Source organism: Camellia sinensis, chromosome 12 (genome assembly GCF_055761805.1).
Source record: "Camellia sinensis isolate YWXY chromosome 12, ASM5576180v1, whole genome shotgun sequence".
In the NCBI taxonomy this organism is placed as follows: Eukaryota; Viridiplantae; Streptophyta; class Magnoliopsida; order Ericales; family Theaceae; genus Camellia; species Camellia sinensis.
Genome location: NC_138972.1, coordinates 108,493,483 through 108,518,221, shown reverse-complemented (window position 1 = coordinate 108,518,221; position 24,739 = coordinate 108,493,483). Strand labels below are relative to the sequence as shown.

The 24,739-nt window shown below is 42.6% G+C and overlaps 1 protein-coding gene across 1 annotated transcript; it reads left to right on the top strand.

Annotated features, from left to right (window-relative positions):
• The first annotated feature begins 252 nt into the window (after window positions 1–252).
• LOC114319235 (uncharacterized) lies at window positions 253–1,579 on the top strand. Its single transcript, XM_082897153.1, has 3 exons — window positions 253–736; window positions 857–1,152; window positions 1,409–1,579. Exons 1-3 carry the CDS (start codon window positions 253–255, stop codon window positions 1,577–1,579), a joined length of 951 nt encoding a protein of 316 aa, XP_082753279.1.
• Window positions 1,580–24,739: the final 23,160 nt, after the last annotated feature.

Genomic DNA, 24,739 nt, shown 5'->3' with positions numbered 1-24,739 from the left:
TGTACTTGTGTTGGGGGTCCGTTGAAGAAAGCTTTTATGAATACTTGCAAGCCAGTCATAGGAGTTGATTGATGCAATTTGAAGGGGTCACATGGTGGTATTCTCTTGACTGCTGTTGGGATAGATGCAAACAATTGCATATTTCCATTTTCTTATGCAATTGTTGAGAAAGAGAAGAAAAAAACATAGTTGTGGTTTTTAGAGCTGCTAGAATATGATCTGAATATTGTAAACTCTCATTGTTATACCTTCATGAGTGATAAACAAAAGGGTTTGATTGATGTAGTGGCTGAGTGTTTCCCAAATGCTTCACACAAGTTTTGTGTGAGGAATTTGTATAACAATTTTAAGGGTGAACACAAGGGGTTGGTTCTAAAAGATCTGTTGTGGAAGGCTGCAAGGGCAACAACTGCTCCTGCCTTTACTAGAGTAATGGTAGAGATTAAAGAAGTTGATTGTAAGGCATATGATTGGTTAGTTGACAGACCACCAATTCATTGGAGTATGAGCCACTTCAACAATTTTCCAAAGTGTGACCTTTTGCTAAACAATCTATGTGAGTGCTTCAATGCAAGCATCTTAGAAACTAGGAGTAAACCTGTGGTTACAATGTTAGAGAAGATTAGGTTGTTGTTGATGGAAACAGTTCAAAAAAGAAGAGATGCAATGCAAAGACACAATGGTCCTATATGTCCTAAGATTCAAAATCATTTGGAGAATATAAAAGTAGATGCAGGTGGATGAATTCCTAGATGGAATGACAATGAGCAATTTGAGGTTATAGGGCCATACGGTGAGCAATACAAGCTGGACTTGTAAGCTTGGACTTATGGCTACAGGAAGTGGGATCTGTCAGGTATTCCATGTGCCCATGTTGTGGCTGCTGCAAAGTTCTTGGGTCAAGAACCAGAAAAATATGTTCATCAGTACTACAAGGTGGAGCCTTATCTGAAGATGTATGACAATATGTTGACTCCTATTAATTTTAGAGAAATGTGGCCAAGAACTGAGTATGCAAAGGTGTTGCCACTTGATGTGAAAAAGAGAGCTGGGAGGCCTAAGCAAAATAAAAGAAAGGAGACTGAGGCACCAATTCAAGGCACAAAGCTAGGAAGGCAGGGCACTAAAATGACTTGTAATAATTGTGGGAAGGTGGGACACAACAGGAGAAGTTGCAAGGTCAAGGGCAGATTCAACTACATGCAAGAAAGCCAACCTCAGGGGAGCCAAACTGAACCAAGCCAACCTTAGAGCCAATTAAGTGCAGAAGCACCTGAGGTCAAGAGACACATAAGACAGAAGAAACTGGCTGTCAATGTTCTTCCTTTTCTTTTTCTTTTTTTAAATAGTAACTTAACTGTCCTATATTTGATTGTGTTTAATTGTGGATAATTCAATCTTACTACAGGTTAAAAGGAGAGTGGTACAAGGAAGTCAGTCAACCCCATCTCTAATGAGTTCAACCAGCACACCAAAGGAGGGTCAAATGATATGGAGAGGCAAGCTAGTGTACAATGCTAATGGCCTTAAATCAACATCCATTGGACAGAAAGAGGGAGCACCTGGAGCATCCACTTGATTATTATTATTATTATTTTATTTTATTTTTTATTTTTTGTTGGATAAAAGAATGAAGCATCTACATGAATTTCTCATTGGGGATTTTTGTACATGTAATGATTTTTTGTTTGGAATGGTTTCCCTGAACTTGTTAGCTATGTAAAGGTAGTATTTTGGTTGTCACAAATAATTATGTGTTTTGAAAACTTGAATGACAAATTTATGACTGTTGCTTTTGCGCATGATGCTATATTTTAATGGATGGTACTCCTCATTTCTATCTAAATGTAGCTCGTGTTGGTTTTGGTTGCCATTACATGGATGGATTCCAATTGTGTGTTTTGAATGAATGCCACTGATAGGTTTTTTATTCATTGAATGAATGCCATTTGATGGATGGATGCCAGTGATAGGTTTTTTATTCATTAGTTACCATTTGATGGATGGATGCCAATGATAGGTACTTTATTCATTGGTTGCCAAGGTGCCATTCAAAGAGGCCACCAATTAGTTATTTTGATGGATGGATGACAAATAGTTAAAGCAACACACAATGCCACTTTTTTTTTTTTAAATTAATTAATTAAATGATAATGCCCTGTTTTTGTAAGGATGAACACAAATTGTTTTTTAAGGGACAAACAAAGGCTGTGATGCTCTTTTTTTTTTTAAAAGTAAAACCTTAACACAAAATTTGAAATTTTCATTCAAAATACTTTCCTCATTACATTTCATTCATAATATTTTCCCCATTACATTTCATTCATAATATTTCCCCTTATTACATTTATTCATTCATAATAGTCTCCCCTATTACATTCTTTCTTACACTACATTACAAACCACATTGATAAAATGATGTACCATGAGGCAGCCAAGCATATCCATAACTTTCTCTCTCTTCTATTCCTTGTCTGCAATCTTGCTTCTAGCTTATTGACCTTCTTCAACAGCCCAGGGATGATTTGCATTGCCCGTGATTACATAGGTAGGTTTACCCAGGTGAACTAATTACAACCATTCGTGGGACAGCTGAGGAACCTCCTACGAGGATTTGCATCAGTCCATGATGTTTGTATCACCCTTCGTCTTCCACAACAAATGCATCTCAGGTCTTTCATGTCACTTGCACTCCATCTTCCTTCAGTTGAGCTCGATCTTCCCAGATTTTTTGACCCTCTATTCCTCATTCTGTAATGCCCCAAAAATAATCCATCGAAATGAAATGCAACAACCAACATCCACTAACTATTAATGGCAAATCTCCAACCTTTACATCATTAATCAACAAGGTTTATACAAAACTTCCACATGCGAATTATACATTCAATGGTATGACAATGTATGAATCTATAGCATGTAGAAAATTACTTCAATAAATAAAATGCCCTTAAGGGCTTACATATTCCAAGGCTTGAGCCCGGTTACACAAAAATGGTTTCACAACCCATACATTTAAGCCCTTGGCTAGCAAATAAATTCACAACCAAAATAGAGTCATCTACTCTTCATAGAATATATCCATGCCCTCAACTCGGCGGGATCACCATATATTTTCCTACACCAAAATCCCATAGAGGTGAGCATAAAGCCCAGTAGAGAATCCTTAACAAAGTATATACATATATGCAATATTTCCAATGTTAGATGCAAATGCAAATGCCATGCAATGCCATTTTAAAGAAAATTTCATTTCATACTCTTCTTGAAAATCACCATGTTTCAACAATAGTTTGCAATCTCAATAATTCCAAAACTTCCAATTTTAATCAATAGGGGCGGTAAATACGACTCAGGTAATCCCTAGGTTGGTGTCTACAAGGAGGCTCAACAAGCACTACCAATAACCCCACTTTATCAGTTGTTAACCGGAAGGGAAGTGGTACCTCCTCCGCGCGTGTTTTCGGTCTTTCACCCCAGACACTCAGGCCAACTTATCAATTCATCTACACCTCCTAACCGGACTTACCAACGTATTTACCCCATAAACATTTCCATTATTTCATTTACAATAATACATTTTCAACGAAAGTTCCAAGTCTCAATCCAATGTTCACGACATGCAAGATTTTAGAAATGCCAATGCAACATTTATTCATGCTACTTCATGTTTCTCTACTTTGATCATGGCTACAACAAATGTTCCATAAAGATTCAAAATTTCCGTTTTCACCTTTCAATGCCATTCCAACAAATATCCAAAAGTTACCATCATTTTCCATGTGTAACCATATAACCACAATTCGTGCACTTCCAACATGTCAATCGTTTCAAAGCCATAGTGTAGACGTCCCGAACGTCCTGGGAAAATCCCGTTTTGTCCATTGGGCTCACTACAGTTCGGACTTAATGTCACGGTTCTTAATCTAATCTTGCAAAGTGCAATGCGAGATTGATAAATCACCAAAGAGTCCAAATCTGACAAATTATTTTGAAAAACTGATTTTTAGAAAGAAGTGCCAAACATGGACTGCTTTGTCAGATACAGAGTTGCCACCTATATATTTTATTTTTGGAAAATTTAGGAAACCCGGACTCATGCCTAAGGCCACGTGTCCGTCATCACCAAAGTTGCCTCGGCTTGGGAACTTGGGTATGATTGGGGAAGGTCATGTAATAAGCACCCCCCCGCTCGCCCGATCAAAGATCGGCCACTACTAAACATGATATCTTGTTTTTGAAAACATTTGTGCTCTTATTCCGGTTTATTAGCCTATAATTGCTATGTGATGCGCACAACATACAAGTATAGACTGGATCGTCTAAGTTGGAACAAAACATCTCATGTTTGTTTTTGAAAGCGGTTTGCTACTCGCAAGTAGGCTGAAATGCGGATTTTGCCACCCTCAAGTGGGCTTAGAAAACATGGTGATTTGCCACTCTCAAGTGGGCTTAAAACTTGCAATCGATGAATTGTTCCAATTTAAATAATCCAATCTTCACCCACAGGCATTCAGGCAGGTATATCACATAAGTAGTTAGCCTCATGGCAAGCATGCTATCATGGCAGTCACTCACACACATGCAAAGATGCTAAAGCATAAACACTCACCGAGTACTCCAAGCCAAAACAGAAACTAGTTAGTAATCAATGCATGATCCTAGATCATGTTAAGATGGCTAATGCAACACATGCAAAATGCAACTAAGATAGGCTTGACTATTCTAAGATGGCATATGAGATACTACAGATAATATGTATTCAACTCGGAATTGAAATACAATGCAGTTAGTATGATGCGCCGAGCCCAGTGCATGTAAGACAGATGAATGAATGCAAACATGAGAAGCATAAGGATGCTAATTGAAACATGCCCTAAAACTAACCATCATAAGGTGGTAAATAAAAGGGAGAAAAACGTGGGGTTGGAAGACATGCAGCGCACACACGCACACTTATTACAAAATTCGCCATCTCGACGGAGGGTCCGAATAAATAATACAAAACCAACTAGCTAACCTAAGCTAATCTAATTAAACTAGTTATTACACAACGAAATGAATAATAAGCTACAACTAATTATTACACAACATTAACTAAGTAAGTAATCTAAATGAGCATACAAACTAAATGAATGTGGGCTGCCTTAGCTCTGCTTTGAATAACAAAGGGCGCATGCATGCTTGAATTGCCTTGTTCGGAAATCCCTCGCGACGCCCCAACTCGCCTTTGTTTGTAATTGATCTCAGAAACTTGCACAAAGCTCCAGAGAGATAAAACCCCACCCTGGGAATTTGTGGGAAGGCTGCCGACCAGCTTATAGGCATGGGAGACCAACTACCGACCACCTTTTGTGGTGGAAACCAAAAAAAGTGATCGGCCGATTAGTTTCCACTCCTGGTTTTTGGTTTTCTGCAATAAAGGGAAAAAGAGAGGCACGACAAAGTATTTGCAACACATGTGTGCACGACCACTCTCCCCATCATTGCATAAGCTCAAGGGAGTGTAGTCCTCGACCCTCGGGCTACCAATCATGCATTTCGATGCATGATGGCCGAGGAGCCGAATTGCACGACTCAATGTGAAATGAATGCACATATAAGCACCTAAAGCGACCAACTCCATCATGGGTAGTCAAGAATGTCGGCGACCGGGAATCGAGGCACGTTTCGTCACTTTGAGTACGAGACGTGCCTCGTTTCCCGTGTTTGGACTAACTCCTATCCCAAACACAATGCAACAAACATGGCATGCACAAATGCAACTCTAGCATGCAATCCTAATGCAATGCAACTAAGTGATGCAAACATGCAAGGGATAACATGCAAACATGCAACTAGCATACACAATGCTATAAGCTCATGACACTAGCATACGCAATGCACATGGAACTAATATACACAATGAGATGAACAAGGCATGCACAACGCAATGATGAATCATGCGGCAACGTGGCATACTCAATGCTATGAACTATAATGGCATACTCGATGCAAAATGGACTTAAACCAAAATGGATGGGCCTCAGCCACACCCAAATCAGTGGCCAAAGATGATGAAAACAAGGCTCCAAAACTCATGCAAACATGCCCAATGCAATGGCCCCAAGCCGAAGGCATAAAACACAACTTTCTAAACGCATTGAAAAGGATGAAATATGGAGTGCAAGGACACATGTTCCAACTCTGAAATGGCATACAAAATGACTCCAAATAATGTAAACAACTCACACAATGCATGTTGAATGGCTCAAGCACCGAAACTAGTGAAGTGTATTACACTATAGGCATGCAAGACAATGCTCAAATGGCCAAACCAACTCCAAACAGACCCTACGCAGGCCAGAATAGGGGCAAAAGTGAACTAAGATGATGGCTTGAAAGGCACAAAAATGAAGCTCATGCATTGGCTCACAAATGGGGTATAATGATGCAACTCTCAAGCACATTGAAAGAGTGACAAACATGAGAATATGACCAAGAAATAAGCTCTAAAATAACATTCCTCATAATGCCAAAACATGCAAATACCTCAAGTTAAGCATGCAAGGGACCTCAAAAACTCAAAGCTAGGCAAGGCTAATACACTACAAGCATGCATGGCAAGCATCATTCGACCAAGAGACCTCAAAACAGAGCTAAGGCAGCCCAAAATATGAACAAAATTAGTTTGCATCAAGGCCAAAATATGCTAGAATAGAGGGCCAAAACATCATGCATTTCAAGCTAGTAAACATGATTTACGCTACAAGCATATGAAGCATATGAGAGGCTACCAAACCAGCCAAAAACTGAATCATGGCATGCCAAATGAGGGCCAAAAACCCACTGAGACATGACCAATACATGTAAGGATGAGGTGCTACTTTGATAAGCCATGAAAGGGATTATTCTACACATGCAAGAGGCAAACACAAGGTGACCAAACCGGCCATAGACAGAGTCTAGGCAGGTCCCAAAAGTCACCAAAAAGGGCCTGAACCAAGCCTTGGAAGTATGAAAGTATGTGCTCCTTTGAAAGGCCAAAAATGCAAACAAACAAGGCCAAAAGAGAGAGGGTCTCCCCTCTCTGAATTAGGCCCTCAAAACCACATGCCAACCACTGAAAATCTGCTGGATTTCAGTGGCTAAAAGGCCAAGCAAAGATCAACACAAAGGTCTCATGGCATGGCACAAAACAAGGCTAAATAGAGCATGCAAGAGGGTAGATGACCCTCAACACCAAAAGAGCCTCAATCAAACATGAAAAACACTTAAATATGAAGCTTTTTTCAATTGACAACAAAGCCTAAATATGCATGCAAGTATGGCTAAGAGAATGATCAAGATAGAGCTTAAAAAGAGGAAAAATGAGTTACCCTTGAATCTCAGCAAAACCATCAAGTTTTGGAACCAACAACCAACTCTTCAACCTCTGAAAATACCCTCCAAGAACCTCAGATCAATGGTGGAGGTGTATGGCTATGAGGTGTGGTGTAATAGGTCAACAACAATACACACTTTGAGCCAAAATATAGAGATATAGAGAGGGATATGTATTTTGCCTTCAACAAAATTCTGAACCTGTGCAAAGGAGAGGGATGGCCTCTCTTATAGAGGTTTGAAGCTAAAGCTTCCTCAAGAAGCTAAAAGCTTGGATGCAAATCCTCCATACACGTGTATGGAGGATACAATCTGTGCCTTCCAGCTGGCATAGCTGACATCCACACAATTTGACAAAACAAGAAGAAACCGATAACCAGAAAAGGTGGTCGGCCGACCACTTTCCCTGGTCGGCCAACCAGGGCAAGTGGTCTTCCAGATAAAAAGTGGTCGACCAAGGGTATTGGTGGTCTCCACACTGAAAGCAAGCCCAAGGTGTGGTGGGAGACCAGTAAATGTGGCCCAAAGATCAAAAAAACCAGTTTCTTGACAAGAAAACCGACTGGTGGGGAAAAGTGGTCTCCAAGGAGAAAAGGTGGTCTCCCACCCTTGTACCACCTCCCAAACAAGGAAAACAAGGTTCATGCCAAAAATGAACTAACACGGACGCAAAACGAGAGTTCGGGAGGCAAAGCGCATGGTCGGGTGCCTCAAAAACTAGCTGTTGAGCACCGAAAGTGGCGTGCGACCACAAAAGTGGTCTCTTGGGCCACAATGTCCCTCTAGACAGAGGAAACAAGGTGTGTTCCAAAAAACGGGCCAAACGGAGAATGTTAAGCGGTCCCAAACTGAGGCGCACGATCGACGGCTTCGAAAATCGGAAACTAGTCTCCAAATGGGAACAATGGCCTACGACCACGAAAAGTAGTCTATGACCACTGAGAGATGGTCTACAAGACCTCTCCCTCCCTCCGGGAAGAGAAAACAAGACTTAGTCCACAGATCGAGTCAAAGTACAAAGAGTCCCGAGATCCGGAGGTGAGGCTCTCAGCCAAGAACTCTGAAACCTCGAAATGAGCACAACATGCTCAATCACCGAGCGCTCAATCGATGACGTCTGAGTCTTAAGGTCGGTCAAAAATGGGGTGTCTACAGTTGCCTCTCTTTGATAGAACTCGAAAGTCATAAGTGAGGAGAGTGAATGTCAAAGCCCAGAGACGACCCATTTTTGACAAGGCCGAAGACTTGGATAAACAGTCGAGATAAACAAAGAGATGTGCCCGCAGGCAGGGGCAAAATGCAAAAGACATGCATGAGGTCGAACATAACTTATGATCATGCAAAGAGAGCTGTAATGAAGTAATTATACACAATAAATGTGACAGTTTTAAGGAAGTGAATAAAAACCAAACTATAATACATGTAGAAAGGATGTAAGAAGATTATGCAATCTTAGCGAGCATGTGCGATAGATACACAAAAGTGAACGAAGTGTGATAGATACACTGAGTGAGTAAGTATGTGCGATAGATACACAAAGCGAGTGTAGTGATAGATACACTAAAATGAACGTGTGATGGATACACGAAGTAAACGAAGTGTGATAGATACACCAAACAAACGTGTGATAGATACACTAAAGTGAACGTGTAATGGATACACAAAGCGAGCGTGTGATAGACACACGAAGTAAACGTGTGATGGATACACAATGTGAGTGTGTGATGGATACACAAAGGGTGAACACAAAGTGTGAACACAAAGTGTGATAGATGCACTTAGTGAACAAAGTGTGATGGATACACAAAAGGTGAACACAAAGTGTGATAGATGCACTTAGTGAACAAAGTATGATAGATACACTAAGGTGAACACGAAGTGTGATAGATGCACTTAGTGAACAAGTGTGATAGATACACAAAAGGTGAACACAAAGTGTGATAGATGCACTAAGTGAACAAGTATGATAGATACACTAAAGGAACAAGTGTGATGGATACACAAAAGGTGAACACAAAGTGTGATAGATGCACTAAGTGAACAAGTGTAATGGATACACAAAAGGTGAACACGAAGTGTGATAGATGCACTAAGTGAACAAAGTGTGATAGATACACTAAGTGAACATGTGTGATAGATACACAAAAGCGAGCATGTGATAGATACATTAAGCATGCGTGTAGACACCCCATTTTTGACCGTCCTCAAGACTTGGATGTCATCATTTGAACACTCGAAGATTACCCATGTTCATGTTCGTCCTGAGTTCTCGAAGGTCTTGGCTACACGCCTTGCCTCAGGATCTCTCAACTCGACTATTTTGTGCTTGGTTGGACCAAACAATTGTTGGTTTTTGCTTTGGAGGGTAGAGAATGGCTTGTTTGCCATTCCCTAAACCCACAGGCCATGGCTTGAGGCTACCGGCCCTGTTTTCTTTCCACCGGCCATTGGTGATGGCCGGTCGGCACCTTTGATGGTCGGTCAGCACCTTTTGTAGTCGATCGGCCAACAAAGTTGGCCGATTAGCCACTTTTTCTGGCCGAGACCTTCTCTTGAGGGGGCTTGAACCTTTTGAACCCTTGGTTCTAGCTTCTTGAGGAAGCTTGAACCTTTTAAACCCTTGGTTTTAGCTTCTTGAGGAAGCTCGAACCTTTTGAACACTTGGTTTTAGCTTCTTGAGGGAGCTTGAACCTTTTGAACCCTTGGTTTTAGCTTCTTGAGAAAGCTTGAACCTCTTGAACCTTTGCTCCAAGCCTCTCCAAGAATCTTGAACCCTTGTCTAGCTTTTCCAAGAAGCTTGGCCCCTTTACCTTAACTTCTCTAAGAAGCTTAGGCCTTTTGCCTTGTTCTATAAATAGAGGGCCTCTCCTCCCATTTCAAGGGTTAGAAAATCTGATATATATCATATATATATATCACTCTCTCTATATATCTCCCTCTCTCTGTACATTTGTGTGGGTTAGAGGGTGCAAAAAGGGTCTAGTTCTTGGCCATTTGAACTACACCTCCTAGCACAACACCTCCATCATCAACCTAAGGAGCTTGGAGGCCATTTTCAGAGGCTAAGGGACTATTTTTTTGGACCAAGAGGTTGCTGTCCCCTTTTGGCTACAAAGGTAACTCCTTTTCCCTCTTTATTCCCCGTTTTTGCACACACTTTTAGCCTATCTTTCGTGCTGATTTGAGCTTTATGTATAACATAAAAAAGTTCTGTTTTTTTGTGTTTAAGTTACTTCATTTGGGTCACTTTTGTGTTTGAGGTTGTTTACCCCCTCTTAGGCCTTGTTTGGCCCCATTTTTGTGAGTTTTTGGTGAGCTCCGGGACTACTTTGTTTGGGCCTCCTCACCACTAAAATCTTGAGGGATTTCAGTGGTGAGGATGGTGCCTTGAGGTCCTAAGAAGGAGAGGGCCATCCCCTCTCCTTGTTGTCTTCAATAATGGCCATTATAGCCTCATGTGTGAGCATCATTTCTAAGTGCATGTTGGCCATGTATTAAGTGTTATTTGGTAGTATTTTGCCATATATTACCTCTGTTTTTACTTGGTTTAGACACACCATGCTTAGCTTGTATACATGTCTTGTAATGCCATGATTTGCCTTAACATGTGCCTAGCATTTAGACTATCATGCTCATGTGTTTTGGCCTAACTTTGTGAAGCTTTTATGCTTGTTTTAGTATGCTAAGGGACTATTTTTTGTCATTTGAGTCATCCATGCTTTGCTTTGTATAGCTACCATGCAAACTCTCATGTATGCCTTGAGCATTGACCCCTCTAGCATGCCATCCTTGCATCATTTCAGTGGTTTGGAACCACTTGTCATGTTATTTCAGTCCTTATGGCATGCCTATATGCTTGCATTTGATATCCCTTTAATGTGTTAAAAGGTTGTTGTCTTATGCTCCTTGTTTGGGCCCTTGTGCATGCTTCCATACTTAAGCCATTTAGATGCCATTTAGGTGGGTTTTGAGGCTCATTGTAGCATGTCACATCTCTATTTTCAGCCACTTAATTCATGCCATGTGTGGTTGCACTAAGTGTAGTTCAATGCTTCTTTGGTGAGCCTTAGGCTTTAGATCATTTGTTGTATGTTATGCTTGTCTTGTTTGCTTGTTTTGGCACCATCATTAACATGATTTTCAGAGCTTACATTGCATGCCATATGCCGATGTTGTTCCTTTTTTAAGTGTGCTTAAAAGTTATCTCTATGTGCCTAAGTGTTGGACCTTGCATGCATGCCTATTTGTATGTGTTTTGGCTTCCATTCTTGAGCATGTTGGCCACTGTTTTGGACCTAGTAGAGGGCTGTCCAAATTAGTTTAAGACCATCCCTTTGGCATGTTGTTGCATGCTATACATGTTTGTATTTTTAGGTACTTAGCCTATTAACATGTTGCATGTTTAAGTGTCATTGCATTTGGCATGCTTCTTGTGTTAAGTTGCTTTGCATATTTACATGTGTTATGCCTTTCATGTTGTTGCATGTGTGTCATTAACATTGATGTTTTATGCCTTGCATGCTTACTTGTTTAGTTCATGTGCCTATTGCACATGGTTTTGTTGTTTGTATGATCATGTTGCACACTTAGCTCACATGCCTAGGTTGCATTACATTGGCATGCATGCTTTGCCTCTTGAATTGAGTATGATAGAGGTTGAGTTCATTGTGTGTTTGTGTGCATTATATTTGACATTAAAATGAACAACTTGGTTTCTTGGGCCATCACGCGTTGAAATGCGCAATTGGTCGTTCGAGAATCGAGTACCATACCCCTTTGAGTCATAAACATGATAAGGGGTGTGTTGGTGCACACATTTGCTTGAAATGCATTGCCATGCCTTGTTTTGCCCTCTGCTGCTGTTAAAACAGGTTCTGCAGGAAGAATTGTCGACTACATACAGTGCCGACTGACCATGTATTGCTGGCCGAGAGTCACACCAGTGGCCGATGACCACATCTCCTTAGCTGGTGATCATTTACCTTGGCCGGTGGCACTCCACAGTGTGCAGAGAGCATACCTTGGGACTTGTGTAGTCTTCAGAGGTGCCAAATAATGAAAACAGAGGCAACATGTGTCATGGCAATGGATTTCCGAGCGAAGCCAATCCGAGCATGCATTCATCCTTCTTCCCGAGGTTGTTTTACTGCTTTAGTAGCTTAGTTAATTTGTTTAATCAATTAAGGGTTTGTAATATTTAATTAGCTAGAGTAGTTAATTACTTATTCGGTTTGTATTATTCTTTTGGTCCCTCCGAGCGAGGGTGAATTTGTAATAAGTGTGGGTGCGTGTGTGCATGTCTTCCAACCCCCATTTCTTTCTCCCTTTTACTTACCTGCTTTTGATGGTTAGTATTAGGTCATATTTAAATTAGCATACCTTATGCTATGCATGCGTGCATCCATACATTTGTCTTGCATGCACCGGGCTCGGCGCATCATACTAACTGCATTGTATTTCAATTCCAAGTTGAATACGTGTTAGTTGTAGCATCATCATATGCCATCCATAGATTAGCCGAGCCTATTGTAGCTGCATCTTGCATGTGTTGCATTAGCCATCTTAACATGAACTAGGATCATGCATATGATTACTAACTAGTTTCTGTTTTGGCTTGGAGTACTCGGTAAGCATTTATGTTTTAGCATCCTTGCATGCGTGTGAGTGTTGCCATGACAACATGCTTATCATGAGGCTACTTGCTTATGTGATATAACTGCTTGAATGCTTGTGGGTGAAGGTTGAATTACCTAAATTGGAATAATGCATTAAAATTGTGAGTTTTAAGCCCACTAGATAGTGGCAAAACCATCTTTTCTAAAGCCCACTTGAGGGTGGCAAAACCTGCATTTTAGCCTACTTGCGAGTAGCAAACCATTTTCAAAACAAACATGCAATGTTTTGTTCCAATTTAGGCGATTTGGTCTATACTTGTTTGCTGTGCGCATAACATAGTAATTCTAGGCTAATAACCGGAATAAGAACACATAATGCTTTCAAAACAAGATATCATGGTTGGTAGAGGCCGATCTTTGATTGGGCAAGCGAGGGTGCTCGTAGCTGACCTTCCCCAATTGTACCCAAGTTCCCGAGCCGAGGCAACTTGGTGATGACGGACACGTGGCCTTAGGCAAACGAGTCAGGGTTTCCTAAATTCCCCCAAAATAAAATATTTAGGTGGCAACTCTGTATCTGGCAAAGCAGTCCATGTTTGGCACTTCTTTTCTAAAAATCTGTTTTCTCAAAACTATTTGTCGGATTTGGACTCTTTGGTTCAGATTAAGAACCGACAACAAATTGAGTCCGAACTGTAGAGTGAGGCCCTCCCGGGGCGCGTCTACAGTGTGATAGATACACTAAGCAAACATGTGATAGATACATGAAGCAAACGGAGTGTGATAGATACACATAAGCAAACATGTGATAGATACATGAAGCAAACGGAGTGTGATAGATACACAAAAGCAAACATGTGGTAGATACATGAAGCAAACGGAGTGTGATAGATACACTAAACAAACATGTGATAGATACATGAAGCAAATAGAGTGTGATAGATACACATAAGGAAACATGTGATAAATACATGAAGTAAACGGAGTATGATAGATACACATAAGCAAACATGTGATAGATACATGAAGCAAACAGAGCGTGATAGATACACATAAGCAAACATGTGATAGATACACTAAACAAACATGTGATAGATACATGAAGCAAATGGAGTGTGATAGATACACTAAACAAACATGTGATAGATACATGAAGCAAACGGAGTGTGATAGATATACTAAACAAACATGTGATAGATACACAAAGTGAAGCAAAGTGTGATAGATACACTAAATGAAACAAAGTGTGATATAAAGAGAAGAATAGTGTGATAGATACACAAAGAGAAACATGTGTGATAGATACACAATATATGCACAAAGTGTGATAGATACATTAAGTAAAGCAACGTGTAATAGATACACTAAAGTGAGCAATCTTAAACGGAACTTCTTTGAATGAACCGTACATACAATATCGCTTGGTTGCGCCAGTTTCAAATGAACCGTACATACAATGGCCCTGTTTGGTAGGGCTTATTTCCGGCTTATTTCAGTTTTTAGCTTAATTTAAGCTATTTTGACGTGTTTGGTTCAGCTTAACAATACAACTTATAGCTTTTTGTAAGTCAAAAATCAACTTATTCTTTGAGTGGGAGAGAAGAAGCTTAATTTATAGGTCAAAAATCAGCTTATGTTCACAGTTATAAGCTATAAGCTGTTAAGTTATAAGCTATAATCACTTTCTCACAGCTCTACCAAACGGGGCCAATATCGTGCATGAATGAGAAAGAAACTTGATAGGTACAATGCAATACAATGCATGATGTTTAAGGAATGTAATAAACAAACCTAGCGGCGCTTTAGAAAGTACCTCATGGGGTGAGTGGCGATGAACTGCTCTACTCTGACGGGGATCTCGCCTCGGGCTCTTTGAACACTTACCTTCAACTTACAGTACAAAGGCTCTGAAATACTGACTAGGGTTCTTTACGTAGAACACTTTGGATGCTGCTTTTCTTCCTGATCATATTCACAACTTTCCCTATTCTCCAACGGGGTGACAGACTAGGTTGGTTCAGTATCCAGAATCGAGGTGCACATACGCTATCTCAACCTATTGGGCTTCCATATAGATTTCAAGCCGAGGACACGCCTCTGGGTATTTAAACCAGACTTTAGTCTCGGAAATCCTGAACCTTTGCGTTCTAGGCAACAGCCATTCGAACTCTAGTTTCCACTGTCGCAGTTGGTCTCCTAGGAACTCATTGCGAACACAACCAAGATGCCTCTGGCAGGAATGGTACTCAGGGAGAGCACTTTTAATCGCCATTCTGGCTTGAAGCAGACTTGATCTTGAGCTTAAGGTAGAGGCACACTCATACTTTGGAGCATTGGCAAGACCTGAAGAGGTACACACGGAATACAATCCTGGAATTTGAAACAAGCTCAGATGCTTTGATTTTTTCTCTTTTCTTTTCCTTTGCAGCCTGGAACCTATATAGCTTCAGAGAGATCCTGGTTTTACTGTTCCCGCATGACCTGGGTTGAACCCTGCGATTTTACGAAAGAACGAATCTTGTTTTGCACAGATGTGGAGAACGGCATGGCACTCGGAGCACAAAATGATTTTATTTTTGAAATTGAGAGATGAGTTCTTGACCTGGGTATTGAGCCTACGATTGAACGCAGTGCACTATGACTCAACAACAGAAAATAAAAGGTAAACAACCTAAACATATCGAGTAACACTGGCCCAACAACCTAGAATTTTCTGGTTCACTCCCAAGCACTCCGGGCTCAACCGTACACCCTCTGAAACAAGTGAAATTCGACACCGAATAAACAAGAACAAGAATTCATTTGAGAACAAAACTTCCGGACACTTCAAACCCAAATGAAACAAAAGGAGAACGGAGCGAATAATACACCCGGCCGTCACACATTCTCTCTCACCACCAAACAGATGCTCTATTTTTTTTGGTTGGGAGCTTGCCTCTGTTATATAGTAGAATGGAGAGGTTGCATATGGTAGGAAACCTACTTATATTCCCTCCAAAAGATAGTTCAGGGGGACAGCTCATCACATTCCGTCCAATTGTAGATGGAAGGTGACGGAAGGGGTCTAATTGATCAATTTGTAGAAAGTTCAGGTACTACATTGAAATAAATGGAAGTATGGGGTTGCGTGTGAAAAACGAGTGACAGTTTGGGAGGGAGCGGAAATGATATTTACTCTATTTAAGATCAAGCAAGATATAATATATATTAATCAAGATAAAAAAAAAACTAAATAACAAGATACAAATTATCAAAAACACATAGCTAAAAATTATAAATATAACTTCGATTGCCAAAAAATCTAAGAGACGGTACTTAGTCTCAATAGAAATTGTGAGAAAGATGTCCGTTTGTTTACGTCAAGTATTGAGACCTAAAAATAATGAGTTTTGTTCTTAGTATTTCTTGGCAAACAAACTAACAAGTAAAATCAAGCAAGATATAATACATATTCATCAAGAAGAAAACCAAATAATGAGAGAAAAATTATCAAAAATAAATAAATTATAAATCTAGTTTTGATTGTCAAGAAATCTAAGATAAGAAAATTATCAAAAATAAATAAATTATAAATATAATTTTGATTGTCAAGAAATCAAAGATACGACCTTAGTCTTAATTAAGAGTGTGAGAAAGATATCCGTTTTTTTACCATTAATCATTTAGATATATGTGGGGGCCGAGAATTGGGAGTCGTGGAGATTTCGGATAGTCGAATCTGGGAGAGTCGAGATTCGAAGCACTCGGTAATTGGCTCGAAAGCTCAAATTCAACCCTACTCGGCCAAATAACCGATTAAGCAAGGGGCCGAGTGAAGATTGGTCTATTATAAAATGAGCCGAATATGAGGTGAGAAATGGATCTAATCCCGAGGCCCAAAGAAGAAAAGATATAAATAGAAGAAACATCAGCCAGAAAGAGATGTGTGAGAATTGTTGTGCTAAACTTAGAATACAAGCGTTCTTGAGCGTTGAGACTGACTTGTCCGTCGGAGTGCTAATTCCGGCACTCCCGACCGGAGTGTTTATTCCTTTTCAGGTGACTAGAAGAGGATCACGAGCATTCCCCAGGATGAGAAAAGTATTTCCAAACCACTTCTCCACAATTGGCGCCGTTTGTGGGAATACTCAAGCACATCCATGGCAAGCGTGACGGAAGATCCTTCAACAGTCGCTGTCGACCATATACTGCAAGATGAAACCACTCCAACAAACATGCTTGGAATAGAGACTATCGCTGCAAGATGTGCCTTGAATTTTGCCTCACCCTCGACTTCAGAGCATGAAGCAATGCAAGCGATCCTGGAACAAGCAAAACAAAACGAACAAAGATTGGAGAACATGATCGCAGAGAACGAACATCTCCGTCATGATTTGGCCTTGGAGGTGGCGAAGTCCAAACAAGCTGTATACCAAGGCCCAGAACGACCCGTGAGGGTAGTTGGTCGATGATCTCGAGCCCGACAATAAGATACTAATAGCAACTCTGACTCATTATCCTCGGAGCCCAAGAAGAAGGGACGATCTGAAATTTCCAGTTCTTTTGAAGAGAGTCCCCATACAAGGCATAAGCGAAGAAGAAACAGCTTGGATGACGATCAACATGATCCTTTTGTACGACGGCTTGCAAAGGCAGGGCTACCCAAGAAATTCAAAGCACCGTCATTCACCTTGTACGATGGTAAATTGGTACAAGATGGCCGGGTACAACAGTATGTCCGAAAAGGCAACCCAACCAAAGCAATAGCCTTGACACAGGATTCACATTCGCCCCACGTGATCCACATGATATACAGCCTGCCAATGTCATCGGCGGTGCACGCGATTCAGTCGAAGTCTAACCCTCAAGAGCAACTCACTCCGGCTAAACGGCCCCATGAAGCCGAGGTTATCACTTTTGATGCTTCGAATTTGGCTGGAGTAACACTGCTCCACATTGATCCTTGGTAATTGAGTTACGCGTAAACCGATTCACAGTTGAGCGCGTACTTATTGATCTAGGGAGCACATCGGAGATTATGTACTATAAGACATTCACCAAACTTGGTTTCTCCGAATCAGATCTTTCTCCGGCCCCTTATCCACTATTCGTCTTCAATGCCAATCCAGAGTAACCGTTAGGGAAAATCAGACTTCCCGTTCGAGCAGGTTCCCGAACAGTGGATGTGGGATTCTTGGTCGTCAAGCTGCCATCGTCGTATAACCTCATTATGGGGCGATCCTGGTTGCATACTATTCGAGCCGTGCCCAGCACCTATCATCACTGCTCTGCTTCCTGACAGAATGTGGTATTGAGCAAATTCGTGGCTTCCAGAAATCGGCACAAGCATGTTATCTTCTTGCTGAGAAAACGCCAAAGGAACTACAAGTGAATTCCATCGAGTTGCCGGATCGAGAAAGCCTCGACGATGTTGGGCGGCTCCCAAATGAAAAAGCAACGGAAGACTTAGAATGAGTTCAAATCGATGGAAGCCCAGACAAGTTCTTCATGGTCGACGCCTCCTTGAATCAGGCCGACAGACAACAACTAATATCTTTCCTGCTCAGCAACCTCAATGTCTTTGCATGGACTTCGTACGAGATGCCGGGTATAGATCCGTTAGTTTCACAGCACCATTTGAATGTCGATCCTAAGTGCAAGCCGGTCATTTAGAAAATCCGGCGGTCAGCCGCAGAGCACACTGCTGCCGTTGTTGAGGAGGTTGACAGGCTGCTTGACGCCAGGGTAATCAAGGAGGTGACCTACCCTACATGGCTCTCTAATACAGTGGTAGTGAAGAAGAAAAATGGAACTTGGCGAGTGTGCATCGACTTCACAGACCTAAACAAAGCCTGCCCAAAGGATTGTTTTCCTCTTCCCAGGATAGGCCAGCTTGTAGATGCTATGGTGCGCCATCAGCGTATGAGCTTCCTTGATGCCTATAGAGGTTATCATCAAATCGCTATACATCCGGAGGACCAAGAGAAAACTGCATTCCTCACCCCAAGAGGAACCTATTGCTATAAGGTAATGCCTTTTGGGTTGAAGAATGCAGGGGCAACCTACAAGAGACTGGTCACCACCATGTTCAAGGAGAAACTCGGTAAAACTATGGAAGTGTACATTGACGATATGGTGGTCAAGTCCAAAGAAGAGCAGAATCATATAGCCGATCTGGAAGAGACATTCGGCATCCTACGCAAATATGGAATGAAGTTGAATGCTTCCAAATGTGTGTTTGGTATCAGCTCTGGCAAATTCTTGGGCTAGATTGTCAACCACAGAGGAATTGAAGCCATCCCAAGGTAAATCACAGCAATCCTGGAGCTCGTCTCCCCTTGTTCAGTAAAGGAGGTTCAAAAGTTGATGGGGATGGCTGCCGCACTCAACAGGTTTATCAGCCGGTCCACAGATCGCTGCCGACAATTCTTTCATACACTACGGCAGGGCAAGGCCTTTGAATGGTCCACCGAGTGAGAAGTCCCTTTCAACGGCCTGAAGACCTACCTCCGCTCAGTACCACTTCTGACAGCACCCTCTGCTGGCGACTCGCTCATTTTGTACTTGGCAGTTTCTAACTGAGCCGTCAGCGCCGTATTGATAAAGGAAGAGCTGAGGGAGCAGCGGCCAGTGTATTATGTGAGCAAGGCAATGGTTGACGCCGAAACACGCTACCTTCCGCTGGAAAAGGTCATCCTAGCCCTAGTTGTGGCGGCAAGGAAGCTCATGTATTACTTCCAGGGACATAGCATTGGGGTGCTAACAGATTATCCCCTCCGATCAGTACTATGCAGTGCGGAAGCATTTGGACGTGTTTCAAAGTGGGCTCTAGAACTTGGCCAGTACGATATTCAATTTCTATCCAGAACCTCAATCAAGGGACATGTGCTTGCCGACTTTCTCGCCGAATTCACTGGGGGCCTTGCCGACTTCAAATCAGACGAAATTCAACTGAAGATGAATTAGAGGATTTATGTTGGGGACATTTGGTAGTTGTATTATGATGGATGGTCCAATCAGTGGGGCAGTGGAGTTGGAGTTGTAATCATGACCCCCGACGGTGCAGTAATTGAGTAGGCCGTCAAGCTCGGCTTCGAAGCATCAAATAACAAATCCGAATACGAAGCCCTTTTAGCCAGTTTGCAGAATGCGCATATTCTGGGTGCTCGGCGTCTGCTTGTGTTTTGTCACTCAAAACTGGTGATCAATCAGCTAAAGGGGGAGTACGCGGCAAGAAACGACCGTATGTCGGCCTATATGAAAACGGCCAATTCCCTACTGGCAAAATTTGACCATCATAAGTTGAACCAGATAACACGTGATCAGAACACCCATGCAGATGCCTTGGCTTGCCTAGCCTCCGCAATCAACTCAGAGATTAAACGGACCATCGAAGTAGGATTCATCCCAGAGCCAAGCATTGGCCCTTCGGAGGAAGTCCAAATCAACGTTATAAAATCTGCACCAAGTTGGATGGATCCCATTGTTGCATTCCTATCTTCTAAAAAACTCCCAGAGGATAAGAAAGAAGCACACAAGCTGCAAAACAAAGCCATACGCTACTACTTGGATTCGCAAGGAAGATTTCATAAAAAGTCACTCTCTGGCCCATATTTAGAATGTGTGCATCCGGATAAAGTCGGGGAGCTTCCGACTGAGATACACGAAGGCAGTTGTGGTGCCCATTCTAACGGACGCTCTTTAGCCCATCGAGCTATAACGCAGGGGTATTATTGGCTGGCAATGAGAACAGACGCCGAGAGTTATGCAAAAAAGTGTGAACAGTGCCAGAAATTTTCCCTGTTAAACCATTTGCCTGCTGAAGAGTTGAATTCTATCATGAGTCCTTGGCCGTTTGCCCAGTGGGGGCTTGATATCGGAGGACCATTGCCAAGGGCCCCAGGGAACAAGCGATACCTGATTGTCGCAATAGATTACTTCACGAAATGGGTCGAAGCGGAGGCATTAACACACATTCGAGATGCTGACGTTAAGCGTTTTGTGTGGAGGAACATCATAACACGAGTCGACATTCCCAGAGCTCTTATCTCAAACAACGGCACCCAGTTTGATTGTGGCGTATACCGAGAGCTGTGCGGCAAATATGGTATTCGGCCTTACTTTTCTACGCCGGCTTACCCTCAAAGCAATGGCCAAGCCGAAGCCTCTAATAAATCCATCTTGGACGATATCAAGAAGAGGCTGTAGAAAGCCAAAGGCAAATGGGTCAAAGAATTGCCGAGTGTACTGTGGGCTCATCAAACTACACCGAGAAGATCGACTGGAGAAACGCCGTTTGCCTTATGCTTTGGAACCCAGGCAATCTTACCCCTGGAGATCGGCCACCTGACACTCAAGTTGCAAGTTTTTGATACGGGCCGAAACAACATGATGCTGGCTTTGGATTTGATTCTAATCGAAGAACGAAGAGACCGAGCCCTTGCGTCCATGGCATGGTACCAGCAGCAGATGGCAAAGTAATATAATCAACGCGTTCAGCTGCGCCACTACACACCAGGAGAGTTAGTCCTGAAGAAGGTACTCCCAGCTGACAGGAAACCGGCCGATGAAAAATTGGGTCCTAACTAGGACGGCCCCTACCAGATCGATTCGATCGCTGGAGTAGGGGCATATTGGCTTAAAGACATGTCAGGAAGGAGTCTGCCACGACCTTGGAATTCCACGCATTTATGCAAATTTTATCATTAATTGACTTGTGGGACATGATGCTTGTTTCGAACTGTTCGCAATGTACATCTCTTTTTCTGTAATACAAAGATTCCCATTCACTTACTACAGAATCTAGTTCAAAGATGTTCCAAATAAAGTCTCCGGATTCGGAGCCCCATTGGCGGATGACGTCTTTGGGCCGATTAAGCCTCCGGATTCGGAGTGCTCTTCATGGATATCACGATTGGCCAAATAAAGTCTCCGGATTCGGAGCCCCATCAACGAATGACGTCTTTAGGCCGATTAAGACTCCGGATTCGGAGCGCCCTTCGTGGATATCACGATTGGCCAAATAAAGTCTCCGGATTTGAAGCCCTATCGGCGAATGACGTCTTTGGGCCGATTAAGCCTCCAGATTCGGAGCGCCCTTCGTGGATATCATGATTGGCCAAATAAAGTCTTCGGATTCGGAGCCCCATCGGCGAACGACGTCTTTGGGCTGATTAAGCCTCCAAATTCGGAGCGCCCTTCATGGATATCACGATTGGCCAAATAAAGTCTCTGGATTCGGAGCCCCATCGGCGAATGACGTCTTTGGGCCGATTAAGCCTCCGGATTCGGAGCGCCCTTCATGGATGTCACGATTAGCCAAATAAAGTCTCCGGATTCAGAGCCCCATCGGCGAATGATGTCTTTGGGCGGATTAAGCCTCTAGATTCGGAGCGCCTTTTGTGGATATCATGATTGGCCAAATAAATTCTTCGGATTCAGAGCCCCATCGGCGAATGACGTCTTTGGACCGATTAAGCCTCTGGACTCAGAGCGCCCTTCGTGGATATCACGACTAGCCAAATAGTCTTCGAATTTGGAGCCCCATCGGCGAATGACGTTTTTGGGCCGATTAAGCCTCTGGATTCGGAGCACCCTTCGTGGATATCACGATTGGCCAAATAAAGTCTCCGGACTCGGAGCCCCATCGGCGAATGACGTCTTTGGGCCGTCAAAGCCTCAAAATTCGGAGCCCCATCGGTGAATGACGTCTTTGGGCCGTTAAAGCCTCCGGATTCGGAGCGCCCTTCGTGGATATCACGATTGGCCAAATAGTCTCCAGATTCAGAGCCCCATCGGCGAATGATGTCTTTGGGCCGAATAAAGTCCTTGGATTCGGAGCCCCATCAGCGAATGACGTCTTTGGGCCGTTAAAGCCTTCAGATTCAGAGCCCCATCGACAGATGACGTCATTGGGCCGATTAAGCCATCGGGCCGTGCGTAACACAATGATGTCGATTAAATCAGGCCGACCAATGTCCATTTACTCGTCTGAAATACGTTTATTCAAACATGTATATAATAAAACACATGCAAGCACGTGTGTGCTGGACAAAAATTATAACAAAACATTGAAAATAAAATTCTTCTTTTTATTCGACCAACCAATAATTACATAATTCTAGACGCGATTCGCGTTTGAACATTACAACGCATATTTTTATTCGACGTCGCCCTCATCATCGGTCTTTTCAACTTCAAAGGCGGAAAAGGACAAATGATCACGATGATCCAGGCCACATAAGTTGGAATTGACACCCTTTGCTCGGAGAGCCTCCGCGGCCTGAAGAGCCGCGATCTAACCATGCTTAAAACCCCGATTCTCGCATCGGCAGACCTCCTCATCAAGTGTCTCTTTCGTTTTGTCGATCCCAACCTTCCGACCAGCATGGAAGCCCTGCTCATAACCCTTGGCCCTCGCATTTGCTACGGTAAACATGCTTGCCGTATCTTAGTCGGCGATGGCATGACTCAATAGCCATTGGGTCACCATCTCGTCCACAGTCGGGTTTGATTGACCGGCCACATGCGGATTGGCAACTTTAACCTTCCTAAGTTCTGTAAGCTCGCCCTCAGCTTTCTCTGCACGAGCCTTCGAACTGCGGACCCGTTCATCCATTTTCTCCATCTCATGCCGCACGGCGCGCAGACACATGCCGACTTCGTAGGCGGTACACAGCCCCTTCACCGCCCCATGAATACCTTCTCGAAACACTTCAAAATCCCATCATCCAACCATCAATTGTTGGACTTCCGGTGGAAAAATCTATCCAGCGAACTCAACCGCTACACCCGAATCATTGACGATGGAATCTGCCTCAGTCATCGGTTTATTCCCCATGAACACCGCAAAACTCAATGGTCGTGGCGTCGCATTTGACTCATTCCTTGGTCGTGGTCGCGGGGAGCTTCCCCGTTGATGTTTCTCTCTTCGGGGTGATCTGCTTCGACGGCTTGAAGGTTGACGTTTTTCGCTTTCCTTGGATGTCCTTCCTCCCGCACGCGCAGGCTCACTGCTACGATTCATCGTAGTATCTAGCTCAGCCAGCGTTCGTCCCTCTCCTCTGCTGTTGAAGAACAGTCTGCTTGACATTCGCCCTCGCCCCAAGCCAGTTCTAGTCAAGTCTGATTAAGAATAAGTGGACCCACTGGCGCGAACTCACCCTGTTTATTCGTAGGTAGGCAGCGACCCCGAGGCAATTTCATTAATGCTTTTGGCAGTCTCCAAACGACGGATGCCGATATATATGTGCCACAGCCACTTTATGTACTAATCTTTGGCTTGTTAAAATGGCCTAATTATCTAAACGAAAATTATGGGAGAATGCCTTCAAGTTCATGCATTGGCTAGGCCAAGGGCAGATTCATTAATCTAACCGGCCGAGCATCTTGGTTGGTTAGCCAATTGATATGTGCCACAGCCACTTCATGTACTGATTTTTGGTTTATTAAACGGCCTAACTATTTAAACGGCCTAATCATCTAGTCGGTAAGTATACAAAACGTTTTATCCAAAATAGTAACCAAACAATTCCGTTCATTAGTAACAGCAAAGTACAAAATAAATTTTTATTAAGTAAATTGGGCACAAATTGTAACCATTTTACATATGAAAATTACTAAACAAAAAGCTGTAAAAAGTTAAAAATTACATGCAAATCCTAAAACAAAAACAAGAGCCGCCCAAATTAGCCCTTGGAGTCAGACTCCAGCGGCTCAACATTCATTTGCTCATATGGAATTGGCGTAGCCAATGTCACATCAGCAACAGCAAGGGCTTTGAG

What these genes read in the sequence shown, in the direction of transcription:
- LOC114319235 (XM_082897153.1), top strand. Translation starts at nt 253, where the DNA reads ATGAGTGATAAACAAAAGGGTTTGATTGATGTAGTGGCTGAGTGTTTC. An exon ending in GAATATAAAAGTAGATGCAG is followed by an intron (nt 737 to 856) that starts GTGGATGAATTC and finishes GGGATCTGTCAG; the next exon opens with GTATTCCATGTGCCCATGTT. An exon ending in CTTGTAATAATTGTGGGAAG is followed by an intron (nt 1,153 to 1,408) that starts GTGGGACACAAC and finishes ATCTTACTACAG; the next exon opens with GTTAAAAGGAGAGTGGTACA.